This window comes from Pollachius pollachius (genome assembly GCF_949987615.1).
Source record: "Pollachius pollachius genome assembly, chromosome: 18".
Taxonomy (NCBI): Eukaryota; Metazoa; Chordata; class Actinopteri; order Gadiformes; family Gadidae; genus Pollachius; species Pollachius pollachius.
Window position 1 is genome coordinate 12,336,475 of NC_136951.1, and position 17,500 is coordinate 12,353,974.

The 17,500-nt window shown below is 46.8% G+C and overlaps 2 protein-coding genes across 2 annotated transcripts in view; one reads left to right on the top strand and one right to left on the bottom strand.

Moving 5' to 3' along the window:
* The window catches only part of hcfc2 (host cell factor C2), a gene marked incomplete at both ends in the record, with an annotated part of 7,486 nt that extends 773 nt beyond the window's left edge, over positions 1-6,713 (bottom strand). The window contains 14 exons of the mRNA XM_079755921.1: positions 6-144; positions 605-748; positions 1,753-1,811; positions 2,002-2,064; positions 2,683-2,800; positions 2,930-2,991; positions 3,361-3,576; positions 4,022-4,258; positions 4,558-4,655; positions 4,780-4,864; positions 4,993-5,195; positions 5,849-6,009; positions 6,134-6,282; positions 6,512-6,713. Of these exons, the coding sequence (XP_079612047.1) occupies positions 6-144; positions 605-748; positions 1,753-1,811; positions 2,002-2,064; positions 2,683-2,800; positions 2,930-2,991; positions 3,361-3,576; positions 4,022-4,258; positions 4,558-4,655; positions 4,780-4,864; positions 4,993-5,195; positions 5,849-6,009; positions 6,134-6,282; positions 6,512-6,713 (1,936 nt within the window). The remainder of the gene's footprint in view (positions 1-5; positions 145-604; positions 749-1,752; positions 1,812-2,001; positions 2,065-2,682; positions 2,801-2,929; positions 2,992-3,360; positions 3,577-4,021; positions 4,259-4,557; positions 4,656-4,779; positions 4,865-4,992; positions 5,196-5,848; positions 6,010-6,133; positions 6,283-6,511) is intronic.
* Positions 6,714-8,145: 1,432 nt separating this feature from the next.
* elk3 (ETS transcription factor ELK3) overlaps positions 8,146-17,500 on the top strand; it is a 9,374-nt gene continuing 19 nt past the window's right edge. The window contains exons 1-5 of the mRNA XM_079755304.1: positions 8,146-8,299; positions 10,705-10,913; positions 12,006-12,752; positions 15,453-15,575; positions 16,402-17,500. The exon at positions 16,402-17,500 is cut by the window's right edge and continues 19 nt beyond it. Coding sequence (XP_079611430.1) covers positions 10,707-10,913; positions 12,006-12,752; positions 15,453-15,575; positions 16,402-16,497 — 1,173 coding nt within the window. The 5' untranslated portion in view covers positions 8,146-8,299; positions 10,705-10,706 and the 3' untranslated portion in view covers positions 16,498-17,500. The remainder of the gene's footprint in view (positions 8,300-10,704; positions 10,914-12,005; positions 12,753-15,452; positions 15,576-16,401) is intronic.

The following is a 17,500-nucleotide window of genomic DNA, read 5'->3' on the forward strand; positions in this document are numbered from 1 at the left end:
AAGGCAGGTCCTGAACTCCGCCACGGGGCTGAAGTCCCCCTGGCCGACGGTGTTGACCCCGGCCACCCGGAGCCTGTAGCAGTGCCCCGGGGCCAGCTCCTGCTGCTCCCGGCCCTCGTAGTCCTGGGGCCCCGGGAGCTTCCTCTGGAAGGGGAAGAGGAGGAGTGTGTGACAGTTAGAGCTGTGACTCACAACTGCTACCCTGGTCGATTCAACCAACAATGTTTTTTTTCGGACGAATTGATGAATCACTTGGTCTATAAAAAATAAGTAGAAGTTAGCTTGTCAAGGAAAAATGAAATTTATAGTGAACCATTTCCGAAGCAGAAGTGGACACAAATGTTTGGTATTTGTGGTTGATAAATTACTAAATCGGGTGATGAAATATCAGCATTACCTTTGATTCATTTAGACTAAATCGATGAATCAGTTGATACATAAATTCAGAGTTGCAGCCTTAGAGACTGAACATTTCAAAAGGCCTTCATCACAACTGTAAACCTTCTACTCAGTCCTGTTTTTTTTTTTTTAGAGCTCCTGTCTGGACTAAAGAATGACTAACCACCATATAAAAACCCATCCGGAAAGGACCTTGGAAGTGTACCTCTGTGGTGTTGTTAGGCCGGCTGGTGGTTGCCATGGTTTCCTGGTCTTCATCAGCCGGTAGGTAGTAGTGTGTGACCTCAGAGAAGAGCACTTTGAAGACCCCGACGTCAAACCACACGTCTTCCTCGCTCTGCCCCTGAACCTGCAGTGCGATGAAATCATTGGTTCACAGTATTACATCTAATTCAAACGGAGAGACTATATAAAGACTTTATAGCTAAACGTACATTTTGAGTTGAGTGTAATTTTCAAAAACAAAATAGAAAAGGTGACGCAGATTTAAAACAGAAAGAGAATGGTGACAGGTGGCTATTTCTTTGCTTGAAAGCATAACACTAAAGCTCCAACACGAAAAGAGATCAGGCAACCACCGAATAAAGTTTAAGACTTTTATTTAGAACTTTAAGAAACTAATAAAAAAGCAAAGCTGGTCTGCAGAAACCACGCTTCTCCAGCTTCGGCAAACCGTTTTTATGGTCTCCTTCCCGGCTTCCTCCCATAAGCTCCAAGCCAGGGTTGTTATCAAAAAACGCCCATACATGGCTTCAACATCAACCAACTTCCTTCGTTTTCGCTATGGTTGGGAGTTGTGCCATCTAGCATCATCCAACTTGTCAATGTTCTTGTCTGAACATTTCCTAACGGTGTATCAGACACTGTCTGGCATGCGTCATTCAGAGATTGTGTTATTAAAACCCTGAACACAACTCTACAGACTCTCCATGCAAACGGAATATATGCTTTGTCCATCTGAATAAACGTATAAACCGGGTGATACTGCACTGTGTCACATTGGTTCCCGGGCATGCTTTTGCCCACAGAAACAATCCAGAACCAGATAAGTCAGCCACATCAGACGACAGAAAAAGAGCCCAAAATAGCTATGTTCATGGTCTTCAAGCACAACATGGTTCGTCAAATGTTGGGAGCAAGCCTTTCACCCGGTTTCCTTCATCCTCCAACCTCGCCAATCTTATCATTTTCCCTTGGTGGATACCCTTGTCTATTCCTTTTTACTAAATTCTTTCCCCATGAGGTTAACCATTGGGTCGTCTGTTAAGGTCTCGACCTCTCTAATGTCTCCATTTTCCCACGCTTATCTCATTCCTATAGCATATTATTGAAATCTTTCTAAGGGGGTCTGACCTGCTGTGTAGGCAACTTGGGGTCCTTGGAGTGGTCCCCTGAAGACAGCACCGTTCCAACTGAGGAGGAACAACAGCAATTAGAACAATCTTCTTCTACTACAGATTTACACCCGACATTTCCACATCATGTATTTTCCCCAGCTACTTGAAGTGAGTTGTCAGCCGTGGGTGAAAAGACACTTAACCCTAGTATGACACTGTTCAGTGAGAGCCGATAGCTGCTGAAACCATCCCTATGGTCCATTACCTGGAGGTGGCTGAGCTTGGATCTGGGCCAGCGCCGACTGTGTGGAGGCAGTCTGCCCAACAGCTAAATCAACACACGGTCAAAGGTCAGGATGTACAGTGCATTCAAGAATGTTCTGTGAAAAGGGGTCACACATTCAGGTCTAAAACATAAACCTAAATTACACACACAAACACAGCCAAAATATTTGCCAGGAAGTGTCAAGTACAATGATGCTTGTCATTTCTTTCTGCACATATTGTTTTGACTTCACCGTAAAGACTTATTTAGAAAAGAGTTAAGATATGTTGAGAGAGCTAAATAAAAGAGATAGAAAAGTTGCATGAATTGATTGCAATAATGTCAACACACAAAGGCCAACCTAAGACAAAAGGCATGGTTGAATCGTTGTTAATGGAGAATAGTGAATGTGTCACAGCGGGATATTGCATTGAGAGGACAGGGGGGCTAAATGAAGGTACCACAGCATGGAAGAAAAAAAAGTATTAGTTATACAATGTTTTTTGTGAGTCCGGGGCATTAATTCGGTCTTCTGTATGTAATTGAAGTTATGTTCTGCTTTAAATAAATGTCATTATTGTTTGTTTGATAACCCCTTTGGGTAACAGCAGTGGCACTCTCAAATCATTCTAAATTCAAAGTACAGCACAATCTAATTATAAACATATGAAACAGACGTACAGTAATGCCGTTCATCAGTCTCTTCCTGGGTTGGTCCCTCCGAGCTCCGCCCCTCCTGAGGTGCTGAACAGCCATTGGACACTTCCATGGCAACGCCCTCATTCGCTACAGCCACCCTCTAAACAAACACAGACAACGGCAAAGAAACAAAACATTATTTATGCTCTAGAAAACGTGGTTTCACGGTCACTAAAACCACTATCATCGTGCAATTAAAAGGTGGTCCGATGAAACATGAAGGGATTACCTGAGCACCAGCGGCCTCTTTCTCGGCCGCTACGTCCCCCAATGGGTCGCAGGACTTGACACCTAGAGAAATTAAAACCATACCCAAGGCCCACTGTTGTGAAAGTGGCGCTTACTAAAGCTGTGGATCGAAGTGTTCCGCTCTTTCTGCCAACTCATCATCCAACTCCAAGACACAATCATCAACTAATTTCAAATGCAGGAAGAACATTAGCTCATATGACAATATAATATTAAAAGTAATGATAAGGCTATTGAAATATTTAAATGTGCATTCCATAACAAGGAAAAAAAGAATCACTACAAAGATTTGACCTAAATAAAAAAGTGTTGACAGGCTATGACAAAAACAGAAAAATAAATTCTAGTTGGAGGCAATTTTATCATTCTCCAAGTATGTTTTTTTTCTACTCAGGAATAAAGTGTTTCTACCCGAAGATGAGTCTTGTGTCGTCCCCTGGTGTCCTCCTGGGCCAGTAGAGGGCGCTGCCCCGCTCTGTGTATCAGGACCAGACTGCGCGCTCTGGGTAGACACGGGCTGGATCTGTAGGATGTAGCACTCCGCTGCCGCCAGGGGGCGCCAAGTCACATGGATCATTTTCACGGTAGACTTGACCAGCAAGACCGCCTCTGGTACAGCGGGCCGATCTGGAAACACATTTGAGGAAAAGAAAAGAAAAAGTAAATAAATCCGGTTTCATTTAGTGCCATGAGACACACAAAGAAAATGTATAAACATTTCTATAAGCATATAATACACAAAGTATTACATCCCGCAGCAAATAGTCAGGGTTATTGGCCAATATTTATTGGACAGTGTTGCTTTACAGACCATGTTCCCCATGTCCTTTTTAGGAGTTGTTTAGTGAAGGCATTTATTGTAGCCATTCCACCTTGACAAAACATTTTTCTTTTATAGCCGTTCTCCCCTTAATCATTTGCAGGTGCAATACCAACCCCAGCCCACATCAAATCAACTCAACACTTTTCATTGTTTCACCTCCCCAGGAACAGCCCATAAAGACCATTCTTTGGGTACGGGAGGGGGAAGGCATGTCTAAAACGGCCTGGCCCAGCCCAGCCAATCACTCACCGGTTTCCAGGTACCAGAGGTCTTTGCAGCACACCTGGTAGCTCCAGCTCTTGCGGTAGCCATCACGGCCGCTCCAGATGTACATCCTGGAGCCGATGGCGGTGGAACAGTGTCCCGCCCGGGGCTTGGGTCCGCCGGGGTGCGACTCCTCCAGCTCCAGCTGGGGGAACTTGTCCTGGGGCTTGGGGTGGCCCTGGGCCGGCTCTTCTGGGCTCAGATCCTGCCAGCTCATGGTGTCTGGAACAGAGAGAGAGACTTGGATGGAGGAACTGCAGGCAGCGCAAAAAAATAAAGGAAGGTGGAACAGGCTGCAAACGGAAAGCTCCCTTCAAGGTTTTATAATAAGATTCCAGATTGCAGGTGACCACTCAAGGGATGTAGTGATGCCGTAGGGTGAGGTACATTGGCCATAAACATTTTTGTACATACATGTCAGTAATCTGAATATATTTAAAAAAGCTGTAAAAAAATAAAAACGCATTTGTTACAACAACAAACACAGCAAGGTTAATAGACTATCTAGGGAGTAGACTCACCTAAATTAAGCGCATGCAAAGAGTTTGTGCAAATCCACTCTGCTCCTTTCGTCTTCACTGGCTCAGAATAGGGAACCCAGCCTCCGAAGATAAACATCCTGCACACAGAGACACCGACTCAGGGTTATAATACAGCAGGTGTGCCTGTGTGCATTAATGTGAAGCAATTCGGCCACATACTGAACAACATACATTTCACGCGAGCCAGAAAGCATCCCTTACTTGTTTCCAATTATGTTGGCAGAGTGAAGGCTTCTGGCTAGCGGACGGGGCCCCTTGGTTAACGGCGACGACCACACCATAGAATCTGAGCGATGAACAAATGGAAATGAATTAAAAAAAAACAATACAAATAAGGCGTTCGAACTGCATTCTCCCAATTGAGAACCGCCCCAATTCAAAACCCCACTAGTGGATAACCCAGAGAGGGCCTACCGAGGTCCAGCTGGCAGAGGTCATCCAACCGACGGCCTTGCATTCCTCCGAAGATGAAGAGCTTGGGGGAGCCCCGGCCGGCATAGGCCACGGCGGTGTGGGACTCCCGGGCCATGGGACTTCCTCCCTTGGTCTCGGGGATGCTCCAGCACCGGGCCCCCGAGGACGGCTGTAGGTCAAGCTGGTAGAAGTCATCCATGTACCTTAAGGGACCATCACAAGAAGCTTGGTCGGACCGACACACATTGAAGAGGTCTTGAAGCTGCAGTTGGTACGATTTCAGAGTTTTAAAGAAAGAGGCTGGTTTAGAGTAAGACTTTGAAGATAAACAACCCTCCATGCGTTTCTCCACCACTGAGAAGTGTTGCCTGCATCCGCCTCTGTTGGAGCTAGAATATGGCTGCACGGGTGAACATGACTGACAAGGCAAGAGGGATCCCCCAGTCCAATTCAGGGTCGAGGTACCGCTCACGCCTCATCAAAAAGAGCAGGCAGAAATGAGCCGGGAGCAGTATAAATGGTCAACCAGAACAGATGTTCTCTCAAGTTTTCACTCGTCAATTGCAGTTCAGTGGTTATGCCATTTCTAACAAATGACAGCTATTACATCTTACCTACAGAATCATTAACTAAGGATTTCATGGTAGCCCCAAATTCCACAGTGTATTATAAATGTTCTCTTTGCGTCTATGTGGGCTCTTCCTACCCCCAAAACCATTTTGCACCAAGGTATGAATATGAGTTTATTTTTATAGGTGTGACCCTGTGATGAACTAGCATCCCACTCTCTTGCTAGAGGAGACACCTTTAGAAAATACATATAATATAAAACATATATACATAATTGTTTACATACCGTGGTATGTTTCCATTGGGTTCCTCGCTGTCGTTCACTAGTCCTCCAAATAGATAGCAGCGGTTTCCAACCAGTGTGAAACTGTGTGCAATCCGTGCACAGGGAGGCAGGCCGTTTGCAGGGGGCCTGGGTCTGAGTTTCTTCCACAGCCAGCGACTGGCCTGCGTGTACACAGTCAAAAATGGAAGATATCGTTGTCTTCAAAACAAGTTTGTGGGCAAATTTAACAATACGTGTGTGTGTGTGTGTGTGGGAGGGGGGGGGGGGGGTAGATGGTGTCTTCACCTGTAATTCATAGAGGTTGTTGGTGTACTTGCCAAACTCCACCATACCACCAAACACCAGAATGCGTGTGCCCTCACAAACGAAGCCATGGGCAGCGCATCCGGGCGGTATGTCCCCCCGCACCGCCGGTAGAAACCACTGTTTGGTCACTAGTAGTAATCGACCACAAGTTGTTACTTCCAGTAAACATCATAGCACAAATAAAAAAGCGCTATTTACTAACATGACTACTATGTTTGTTATGCATATTAGTGTTTTGCCAGCCCACGTTGTCTTTCTGAAGGAATTAAATTGACACATTTGCTTGCTTCGAGGCTAAAAACATTAGCATGCTACCGTTAGCTCGCTGTGGCATTGGGTGTGCTAGCAATAGCTTACCCGTGTTGTACACATGGAGGTCCTCCGCTATGCCCTCATTTCCACCTCCGAAAATTATTATGAGTTCACGAATGGCCACCGCTCGGTGTCCGTGTCGTGAGCGCGGTGTTACTCCCGAAAATGACTGAACTTTTCGCCATAACGGCGTCTCTGAAACCCCAGTCATTGTCCCGTCAACAGGAGCCCAGATTGTAACAGGCATGCAGCCAGGGTCATGAAGGGTGAGAGATGGTCTTGAATTGTAGCGTTATCCTGGTCTACCGCAATGCAATTTCCGGTTTCTTACTTTCTATGAGCGGTGGAAGCCAATTAACGGTCTACAGAGCGAAAATAATAGAAATGAGATAACAGAGGAAAAAAACAGCCATGATCTTTAAAAAAATAAGGCGATTTGACCACAATTTTGAAAAAGCGTTACCCGAAAAACGGAACAGAAACAGATATACCCTATCGGAAGTCCCTACCTCTCGCTCGTCGCCAAACCCATGTAACTGAAAGTCCCGCCCTTTCTATCGCCAAAAACGCTCAGTTTGAGGTTCCCGTTCTAGGCGTTCCGGCGTGACATGGGAACGCCGGGGAACGAGGCTTGAACGTGAAGTTTGCCGCTGTTGACGTTTCAAAGAAGTGGGCGAGCCCGAGGGGGTGCTGACTGCTGCTTCTTATGCTTAGACAGCATTACAGAAGTCATTTTCAGATTCACATCACTTTATTGGCCCCGGTGGAAATGGAGGGCTATCTGACTGTCTGACAATCGATCTGCTGAAGATATAATATTAATATATAGATATAACAATGTTATATGATTGCAACGCGTTTATATAAGTATCATAGCATAGTAAAACAGTGATTTGATATTTAAATGTAACAAAAACAAACGATTCGGTCATAGCTTATCAGCCCCTATATGGTTGAAGTAAGTACATTTAATAATCCTGTGTGTGTGTGTGTGTGTGTGTGTGTGTGTGTGTGTGTGTGTGTGTGTGTGTGCGTGCGTGCGTGCGTGTGTGTGTGTGTGTGTGTGTGTGTGTGTGTGTGTGTGTGTGTGTGTGTTGGTGGAAACAGGAACCCCTCCTGTTGCGCTAGAGGAGGAAGGTGACGTCAGTTGGATGATGACCAAGGCTATTCGGAACTTCGACTATTGCACACTATGTGCGTCAAAGTTAATAGAGAATGAATAAAAAGATAGTAAGAAAATGCAGACAGAGAAAAACCATAAAGAATGCAAATGTGTTCATATGTGCAACGTTGAGACAATGCAAGAGACATGCATTTGTATGTGCTGTCTTATTTGATTTTCCTGTGAGAGAATGTGTGTTTGTGTGTGTGTGTGTGTGTGTGTGTGTGTGTGCGTGTTTCTGTGTGTGTTTGTGTGTGTAGGTTCGTGTATGTGTGTGTGTGTGTGTGTGTGTGCGTGTGTGTGTGTGTGTGTGTGTGAGAGCGTGTTTCTGTGTGTGTTTCTGTGTGTAGGTTTGTGTATGTGTGTGTGTGTGTGTGTGTGTGCGTGTGTGTGTGTGCCCCGGTGCGTTTGCGTGCGTGTGTGCGGGCGCGTCGCTCAAGCGCAGAGGAGGAAAGCCATGTTTACACAGACGGCCGAGCGCCTGGGGAATAATGCGCGAGAGGAAGTGAGCCGGCTCTGTGTCTGCGCGCTCCGACTTCCTGCTCTGAAGAAGGATCCGCTTACAGTCTCGAGCCCCGTCGGCCAGCCAGCAGCATCAGCATGGAACTCCAACGCTTCATACAGAATCGCCTTTATTGACATCTGCGGGGAAAGCGGAGCTCCACACCACGGTAAGGTTTCCCTGTTTTTGGTCTTTATATCGCGTATAAATGGCAAGAGGTGATGACATCAGTCTAGTGGCCAAAAGTGAGTGAATTGTGTGTCTGTGATAGCGCGATCATCACGTTGGTCTTCACGATCAACTTCTAAACGGGAGGGATGGACTTTTGGGTGACTGCGCGTCGCGCACCGTGAGTAGATTACTGGTACGTAATGTAGCCTCTAGTTTCAATTTGAATACAATTTTGAACGGTAAAAAATAAGTTGTGGTGAAAATGCATCCGTGTCCCTTTAAAGACCATAGTAGACTTTCTGGTTTGTCTGGACCTTGCAGACTAATTGCCATGCGCTTCCGGATAGAACTGGCAGCAGACAACATCTTGAATATGAGTCATTGGTTGCACACAAAGAGCCGTTTGAGCCCGATACTCTCCATCACCAGCCGCTCTGCGGGTCAACAAACATCGAGATGGCTAAAAGTGTACCTTTAGACACACTTTCAGGTGTTATAAATAAACAAAGTGGCCAAAGTGTTCCACAGCTATTAAGGATTTCCAGTTGCTGCGCCGTAGTTGCGTACGCGGTTTTCCTTTTGCGGAGAAAGTAACCAGGCCTAGTACGAATGTGTTGACCCTGACCGTGCGCACATCCAATATGAAACCAACATGACAACTCGGGGACGAGATGGGATCTCCGTTAGTTGCATTGTGTGCGACTCCGTTTGCGACACCGTGTGTGCGCTTGTGTGTGCGCGTGTGTGTGTGTGTGTGTGTATGTGTTTCCGAGGGGTACACAACAGGAATTCCTACCTTTCATTCAGGGCATGACTTTTCCGGGAAAACGCCCCCCAAATCAGAATGACAGGAAGTCCGCCTTACTGTCATACACGCACACACACACGCACATAGACACACACGTGTGCGCAAACACACACACACACACACACAGCAAAGACATCATGCACTCTCTCACACACACACAAACACACACGCACACACACACACACACACACACACACACACACACACACACACACACACAGTACACACACATCCCTTTTGCCTTTCACTTCATTTTTATGAATTAAATTTTAACCATTGTTAGGATATCGATAAAGACAAACAACCTAATAATTAACAAAAGCAAAGTGAGAAAGAGCCCGACAGGGACTACACTCCCACCACATCCTCTTTCATCACCATGGAAACATCCCCAAATAAACCAATGGCTGGCCCTGGTCAGCCTACTCCATAGACATGCACGCACACATACATACACACACACACACACACACACACACACACACACACACACACACACACACATTACACCCGGATGCACACACACACACACACAAACCTAGGCATGCACACACACACGCACACACACACACACACACACACACACACACACAGACACGCCTGGTTCAACCAATTAAACAAAAACCTATTCATGATTTAAAATGTGACTTTTCCTTTTTTATGCGTTAAGTTGACTGAAGAGGGGAGGTGAAAGCACATGATTGGACATGTTCAGAACAATGAGTTGGGCCACTTTCACCGTAACCTGTGCACATGGTCCATGTGGAGGGACGCCTTGTTTCCTTAACGAGGGTGGACATCTAGCATAGCGCTAACGTTCTCCATATTGGGCATATGATAAATTGTGATTCACTCATGTGACTCATTTTATGAGCGCAGCAGAAAAGCAGCGCAATCCGATTGTCTTGAGTTGTTGGAGCTGTTTGTGTTGAGCGCGTGTTTATGGGTGGACTTGGGTAACAATACAGGAAATGCCTTCTGGTTTGGCAGTGAAGGGGAGGGGGGGGCTAGGGGTGGTGGGTGAGTCGGGGGGGGGGGGGGGGGGGGGGGGCGAGTGTTTCCGAGGCTACGAGAGTCCTTTGTGCCGGCACACTTAACACGGGGAGAGGCAGAAAAGGTGATGAAGTTATGATAACTTTGAACAAACGTTGAAACGACATATAAAGTTGCCTCACACACTCCTCAAGCACTCTCTCTCTCTCTCTCTCCCTCTCTCTCTCTCCCTATATATCTATATTTCCTTCACTCCCGCTCCCTCCAAGGATTCAAAGCGATGCATTGTTATGTAAAACGTACATTTACATTGCCACGGCACAGAATTATAATAACAATGGTAGTAGACTTAGTAATAGTAGTAGCAGGGCTATGCATATCTGTTAAACCGTGTCATTCTCTTTCTCCTTCTCTCTCTCTCTCTCTTTCTCTCTCTCTCTCTCTCTCCCTCTCTCTCTCTCGCTCTCTCTCTCTCTCTCTCTCTCTCTCTCTCTCTCTCTCTCTCGCTCTCTCTCTCTCTCTCTCTCTCTCTCTCTCTCTCTCTCTCTCTCTCCCTCCCTCCCTCTGTCTCTCATGTCTCTCTCCCCCCGGGCCACCCACAGCAATGGAGAGTGCCATCACGTTGTGGCAGTTCCTGCTCCAGCTGCTTCTGGACCAGAGTCACAAGCACCTCATCTGCTGGACGTCCACCGATGGAGAGTTCAAGCTGCTCCGGTCCGAGGAAGTGGCTAAGCTGTGGGGTCTGCGCAAGAACAAGACCAACATGAACTACGACAAGCTGAGCCGGGCCCTGCGCTACTACTACGACAAGGTAACGGTGGAGGGAACCGACCCCCCAAAAAGGGCCCAATAAGGAAAAAATAATTATCATCTTCCTAAGTATAGACTTTATTCACCTGGCCATGTTTTTTGGAGGAATGGAGAGATATTTTGCTGATTTATTATATGAATGACAAATCGGATGAATTTAATCAATGGCTGCCATGTTGAAGAGCGAAGATGTTACGACATTTACGTCTGTACAAGCGGTTCAGAAGTCGGAATCTGTCCCGTTTCATAGAGTTTCCTTTTCCCCATGGCTCTGTTTGGAGTTCACCTCAAGCAGTGGCTACCTCAGCCCAGCCTATGGCTCCAAACAGAGGGGTAGGGTGTAGAGCAGTATAGAAACAGAGCCGGCAGTCGCTGACCCCGCCAGTGCAACGTGTTTTCTTGTTCAAGCATCTTGATTTGATGTCCCTCTCACTAGTAGAGATAAGAAGAGCCACGTGTTGCGTGATCGGGAACAGAGCATTTATACTGGTGTTTTGTTGGACAGAGTGTGCCACTCTTTTTATTTTCTGATTCCGAAACAAACTCAATATGAAGCGATGCGAAGACCTTGCATATAGGCTTTGGCTCATGCAGGCATTGCAGATAGATATATGTTCTGTTCTATGGGAAGACATGATGTCATATTTTGTGTAGAAGTGTTTCAGTCAAGGTTTAACTGCAATATGTATGATGAAACGAACAGGAGTGCTTTTATTACCATTCAACACTAATATATAGTACAGTTGAATCCCTTCAGTGCTGTTCGTTGGGTTTGTTTATTCTCTCAAAATGCTTTTTCATGGTGTGTTCGGAGGGCAGATACCAACGTTAATGACTTCAGGACTGCACTTTCAGAACGCAACATTGAGCGTAGACTGAGGTGCAATTGTTCAAAGCCTGCTGCCTCCTAACCGTGGCCCACCTCACTGTCCCTGGAAGAGGGATCTCTCCTATCTGCTCTCGCTGTTACTCTGGTTAAGGTCAATGGAGTTGACTCGACTAGCGGAGCCTTTAAGATCAAGCCGCCCATAAACCCTCAGTACTTGTTAATGTATGTACACACACTCAGGCCCCGCCTCTCCTCCTCTCACAGAACATCATCAAGAAAGTGATCGGCCAGAAGTTTGTCTACAAGTTCGTGTCGTTCCCGGAGATCCTGAAGATGGACCCGGCGGCCGTGGAGTTCGGCGGCGGCGAGGACCCCGGCGCCGGGCTGTCGGAGGGGGAGGGGGGCGAGGAGGAGGAGGAGGGGGCGGGGCTCCACGGGGGCCGCAACGGCTACCTCCACTCCGGCCTGTACTCCTCCTTCACCGTCAGCTCCCTGCAGCACTCGCCCCAGCGCCGCAGGGCCGTGAAGACGGAGCGCCGGGCGGAGCCCCACGACGAGGGCCCCTCCTCGGTCATACGCTTCGTCCCCAACCACGCCTCCTCCGCCAGGGGCCCCCCCAGCAGCCCGCCGCCCGCCCCCGGCGAGGTCTACCGCTCCTTCCACCCGTCCCCTCGGCAGGTCCGCACCCCCTCCTCCTCCTCCTCCCCCTCCTCCTCCCCTTCCCCGTCGACAAGCCCCGCCCTCAAACTGTGGCGGGGGCGGAGCCCGGCGCCAGAGACTGACCAATGGGAGCAGAGCGTGCAGCCTCTGAATCTGTCGTCGGGCCAGAGGGACCGGGAGCGGCTGCACGGCTTAGGGATGAGCAGCGCCTCCTCCAAGAGCCGCAGACCCCGAGCCCTGGAGATCCTGGCCCCGCCCCTCCTGCTGACAGGAAGTGACATCGGCTCCATCGCGCTCAACAGCCCAGCGCTGCCCTCAGGCTCCTTGACCTCAGCGTTCTTTGCTGCACAGGTATGACTATATAACGAATCAAATATAATTTATATATAGGCACATCCCATAGGTAGACAACTAGGGATATATATATATAATAGTTATTACAATATTATAACAATAATGATATATATAATATTGTATTATTTTATATATAAATATAATAGTATATACTATATATCACACAGGTAGACAATAATATATATGATGATGCATGATAATATATAAAAGACTCATTATAACTGTAATTATTTACAGTTTCAAACACAAATCACGGACAAAATGGACATCATCTCATTCTCCCGCCGTTTCATCAAAATAACTTATTGGCCGCCGCTCATGCCAACTAATATAGAATATTACATTACATTAATTTAGCTGACGCTTTTGTCCGAAGGGTACTGCAATATGTGCATTCGACAATGAAGATGTAACAGTGCAAAAAATCATTTGGGCACATGCAATTCAGAATAAGCCAAGCAGCTGCTTCCAAGAGCTGCAACGCAGAAACAAGAGCTAGTGAATTTTCTGTGTTCTTTTTTATGGGCCAGGATGCATTATGAAAATAAGTCATCGTACCCATCCAAGATGGGCAGGGCTTCAGCTGTGCTGATGCCGGCGGTGAGCTCGTTCTACACTCGTGGAGCCAGGACAGCAAACATTTGAGATTTTGTTGAACGGCTGCTGGGGTTCCACGTACTGGAGATTACTGGATGGGCTGACCAAGTGCTATATGTTTAATCAATCCATAGAAACACAAACACACACATCACATAGACAGACTACTATATACATAAAGATATGTTGTATAATATATATATGAAAACACATACACACATCATACAGGTAGCCTTTACATTTAATAATATATTCTATATATAAACACCTCGAAGTACACAATACACAAACACACTCACATCGCACAATATATAAACATATACACACACCAAATACATATTATACAAACACACACATCACACAATAAATAAACATTTACACACCAAGAACACATTACACAATCACACCCATCGCACAATATATAAACACATACACAACAAGTACACAATATATAAACATACTAAATATACAAAGTGCAAATCCAAAATATGCAACTATGCAAACACATGTCATACAACAGGTATGAATACACACACACACATCCAATGCACAATAAACAAACACAGATATGCTCTGCCGAGCGCACTCAAGCAACGCACACACACTGGACAAAGGGACTAAAACACAAAAGCACACATACATGCGCGCTCACACACACACGCACCGGCAATCGCACAAGCACAAACGCAAGCACGAACGCAGACAAAACACACACGCACGTGCACACCCACACACACTCGTGCAGGAAGGGAGCTGGCAGGGAGAGAGAAAGAGAGAGAGAAGTAACGCCTGAAGAAAGAAAGAAAAAAACAAGTGAGAGTTGTAGACAGGGAGGGAATGGAAAGAGGTGAGCGGAAAGGGGGGGAGGGGGGGGAGCGGTCGCTAAGTAAAGCCATATGTTCCCCAGAAAACGTCCTTAGTCAGGCCCGCGTGTATCGGTCCAAATTTCATTCTCCGGAGGCATTGTGAGAAAAAAGAGAAGGACTTTAAACTTCATTCAGATGTAAATACTACTTAAGTAGGGTGAAGTATTTCGCTGGCACGTTACGCTGGGCGGCAGTGAGTTGGAGCAGAAGAGAGGCCGAGAGATTCCATTCCCCCCCCCCACCCCCGGGCACATGGTGGTGGCTTGAGTTGGAGTTGAACCCGCAACCTTGAGTTTATGGGCTAGGGAGACTGTGTGTGTGTGTGTGTGTGTGTGTGTGTGTGTGTGTGTGTGTGTGTGTGTGTGTGTGTGTGCGTGTGTGCGTGTGTGCGTGTGTGCGCGCGTGTGTGTGTGTGTGTGAGTGTGTAGTGAAGTTGGGACATTGTTTAAATGCTACAGTAAACACTTATAACCCGAAGTGCTTACGGATCCAAGGAGGGCAACGCAATCCAGACCCAGTCCCCCCAATCCTACTAGACCCCCACCCCTGGTAGACCCCCCACCATTAGACCCTCAGACCTCCCCCAACACCACTAGACCCCAGATCTCAAGCATAGCTTGGAAAGAGACAAGATAAAGAGGGTAAAATAGTAATTTGTAATTCAAACCCTGTGTGTGTGTGTGTGTGTGTGTGTGTGTGTGTGTGTGTGTGTGTGTGTGTGTGAGCTCAGTAAGCCAGTCTCATAAAGGAGTGTTTACAAGAGGACACTGCCCTGCCACCTCATACAGACACACGCGCACACATACACACAAACACACATGCACACGCACACACACACACACACACACTGCTTAGTAGGAGGGAATGACGGCATGCACAGACACTGAAAAGCATGGCGTGTTACGCTCTTATTTTGACACTGTAAACATCATGTCTTTCTCTCTCTCGCTCTCTCTCTTTGTATCCCCTGTAAACAAAATCTCTCTGTCTGTCTCTCTCAAATGTGTTTATGGGGTAAGGGTTAGGGTTAGGTATTTACATTTCAATTGCCGATCATATTCGATTAAAAAAAAAAAGAAATGTTCCAAAAAGTCAACACAATACAAATCTACACAGTCTATATAAAGTGAGGTAGTGGTTGGAATAGGAGTTTGTTAATCTTGCTCTCTGTCTCTCTGTCTCTCTGTCTCTCTCTCTCTCTCTCTCTCTCTCTCTCTCTCTCTCTCTCCTCCAGACTCCCTCAGGCCTGTTGTTCACCCACAGTCCGCTCCTCTCTGGGCTCCATTTCCGGGGCAGTCTGAGTCCCCTGGGGGCCCTCAGTCCTGCCCACCTGCACGGGCACACGCCACTGTTCCAGGTAACACAAACGCGCACACGCTCACGCACATGCCTACACACACAAACATGCATACACACACACCGTCTCTCTCTCTCTCTCTTGCTCACACACACTCTCACAAACACCCACGCAAACACTCTCTTGCACACACACACACTCGTTCGCACACACACACACGCGCTTACACATAGGAATTTAAGGTCCCCGTGAAACGCTTACGGAGCATGGTTTGATGCAGAATGTTGATGCACTTCCTGTTGAAACAGGAAGTTGGGTCCAGGGGGTGTTGACTGTATTTTTTCTTAAACCCTAACTCTGTTGCCTTAATCGTTGTTGCTTAGTTTCATTAGGAACAATTAAAAAGTATCTAATTTTTGCACCTTTCAAGCCTCCGGAACCGTAATAAAATGTAACAGTGCTACTGGGGCAGATCCCTGCGTGAGCAATGCAGGAGAAGGCTGGTGGCTGGTGACTACAGGAGTCTACACTGATTCACTGCGGGCTTCTTTCAAAATAGGCTACAGATGTTTCCTCTCTGGTTTGGATGGGGGGGGCGGCAGCTTCCTGTTGGCTAGGCGTTGGTGGTGGAGCTGGTGGGGGTGGGGGCTGGGCGCGGAGGTCAGGCAGCTCCACCCTGTCTCCTGTCAGCCAGTCACTCGCAACAGGAAGTGGGTCTATCCAGTCTCCCATGATGCACCACCAGCGGTCATGGCCGGGGGGGTCTTAAACAAACACACACCACTACTGAATTATTGGGGGGGGGGGAACCACCTTAAAGGTATATGGACAAAGTAGATCTTCTCTTTGCTAATTTCCTGTTTTTGTTTGTTATCTTGATTTGTAGTTTCCAACGCTGGTGAACGGAACCTTCGCTCTGCCCATGCCCACCTTGGACCACTCCCCCCACCTGCTCCTCTCCCACAGCCCCCACACGTCCTGATCCCCTCCGGAGCTCCGGGCCAAACGCGGCCAAGCCAGGCCAAACCAGGTCCAACCAGGTCGCACCAGATGGAACCAGGCCACACCCGGCTGACCTGGCCAAGCTGGGCCAAACCAAACCAAAGTTGGCCAAAGCAGGCTAAACCAGGTCAAACCTGGCTAAACCAGGTCAAACCAGGCTAAATGAGGCTCAAGAGGGCTAAACTAGGCCACACTAGCCCAAACAAGGCTAGACTGGGCCCTGCCAGCCTGGGTTAGGATACATTAGAGCTGAGTCCACTAGCCTTTAACACCTGCCCACTATAAAAAAAAGACACTTATAAAAAGCACTCATCTGTCTTTGGGCTGTGCCTTCGTCATCATCATCATGATCATCATCATCTTCGTGGATATGCGTTTCAATTGCATTAACTTCAAAGTGAAGAATAAAACCCAGGCTTCATTTTGAAGCTCTCTTTCTGTGAGGAACTTTCATCTTCAGTTAACTTTTCTAAGCGTTTACGGTCTTTTTTGTTTTTAATTTTTATTCGGTCACCTTAAAACGAGAACATGTTTGTTATCCAACACAAACAATGTGTTGAATCAATCTTTTCCAAAGTAAAGTGGTCCCAGGCCTGAGTGATTCCTAGACTCCTAGCAGATGACCTGCCAGACAGACAGACAGACAGAGGGCTACACATCAGAACTCTCTGTACAACGTTCTGTGGGGATTTTTTTGCATCGCTTTGTGTAAATGTATTTGAGGCTGTGAACCAGTCTTTTTCCTAGCCATGTTCTTCTATGTGTTTTCTTTTTGTTGTCTTTTTTTTTTTACTATAACCTATGCACTGCTTTCCTTGTTACTCTGTCTTGGCTGTGCCTCTTCAAATGTAAGAATTATGTAAATGTGTTCAATCCAAATAATTTCCTCGACAAAACCCCATGTCAATATTGCACAAAAGCTTTTTGTAAAACAGCTTTGGTTATTTTTTATATAAAGGAATTGATTAAAAAAAATGTATTAA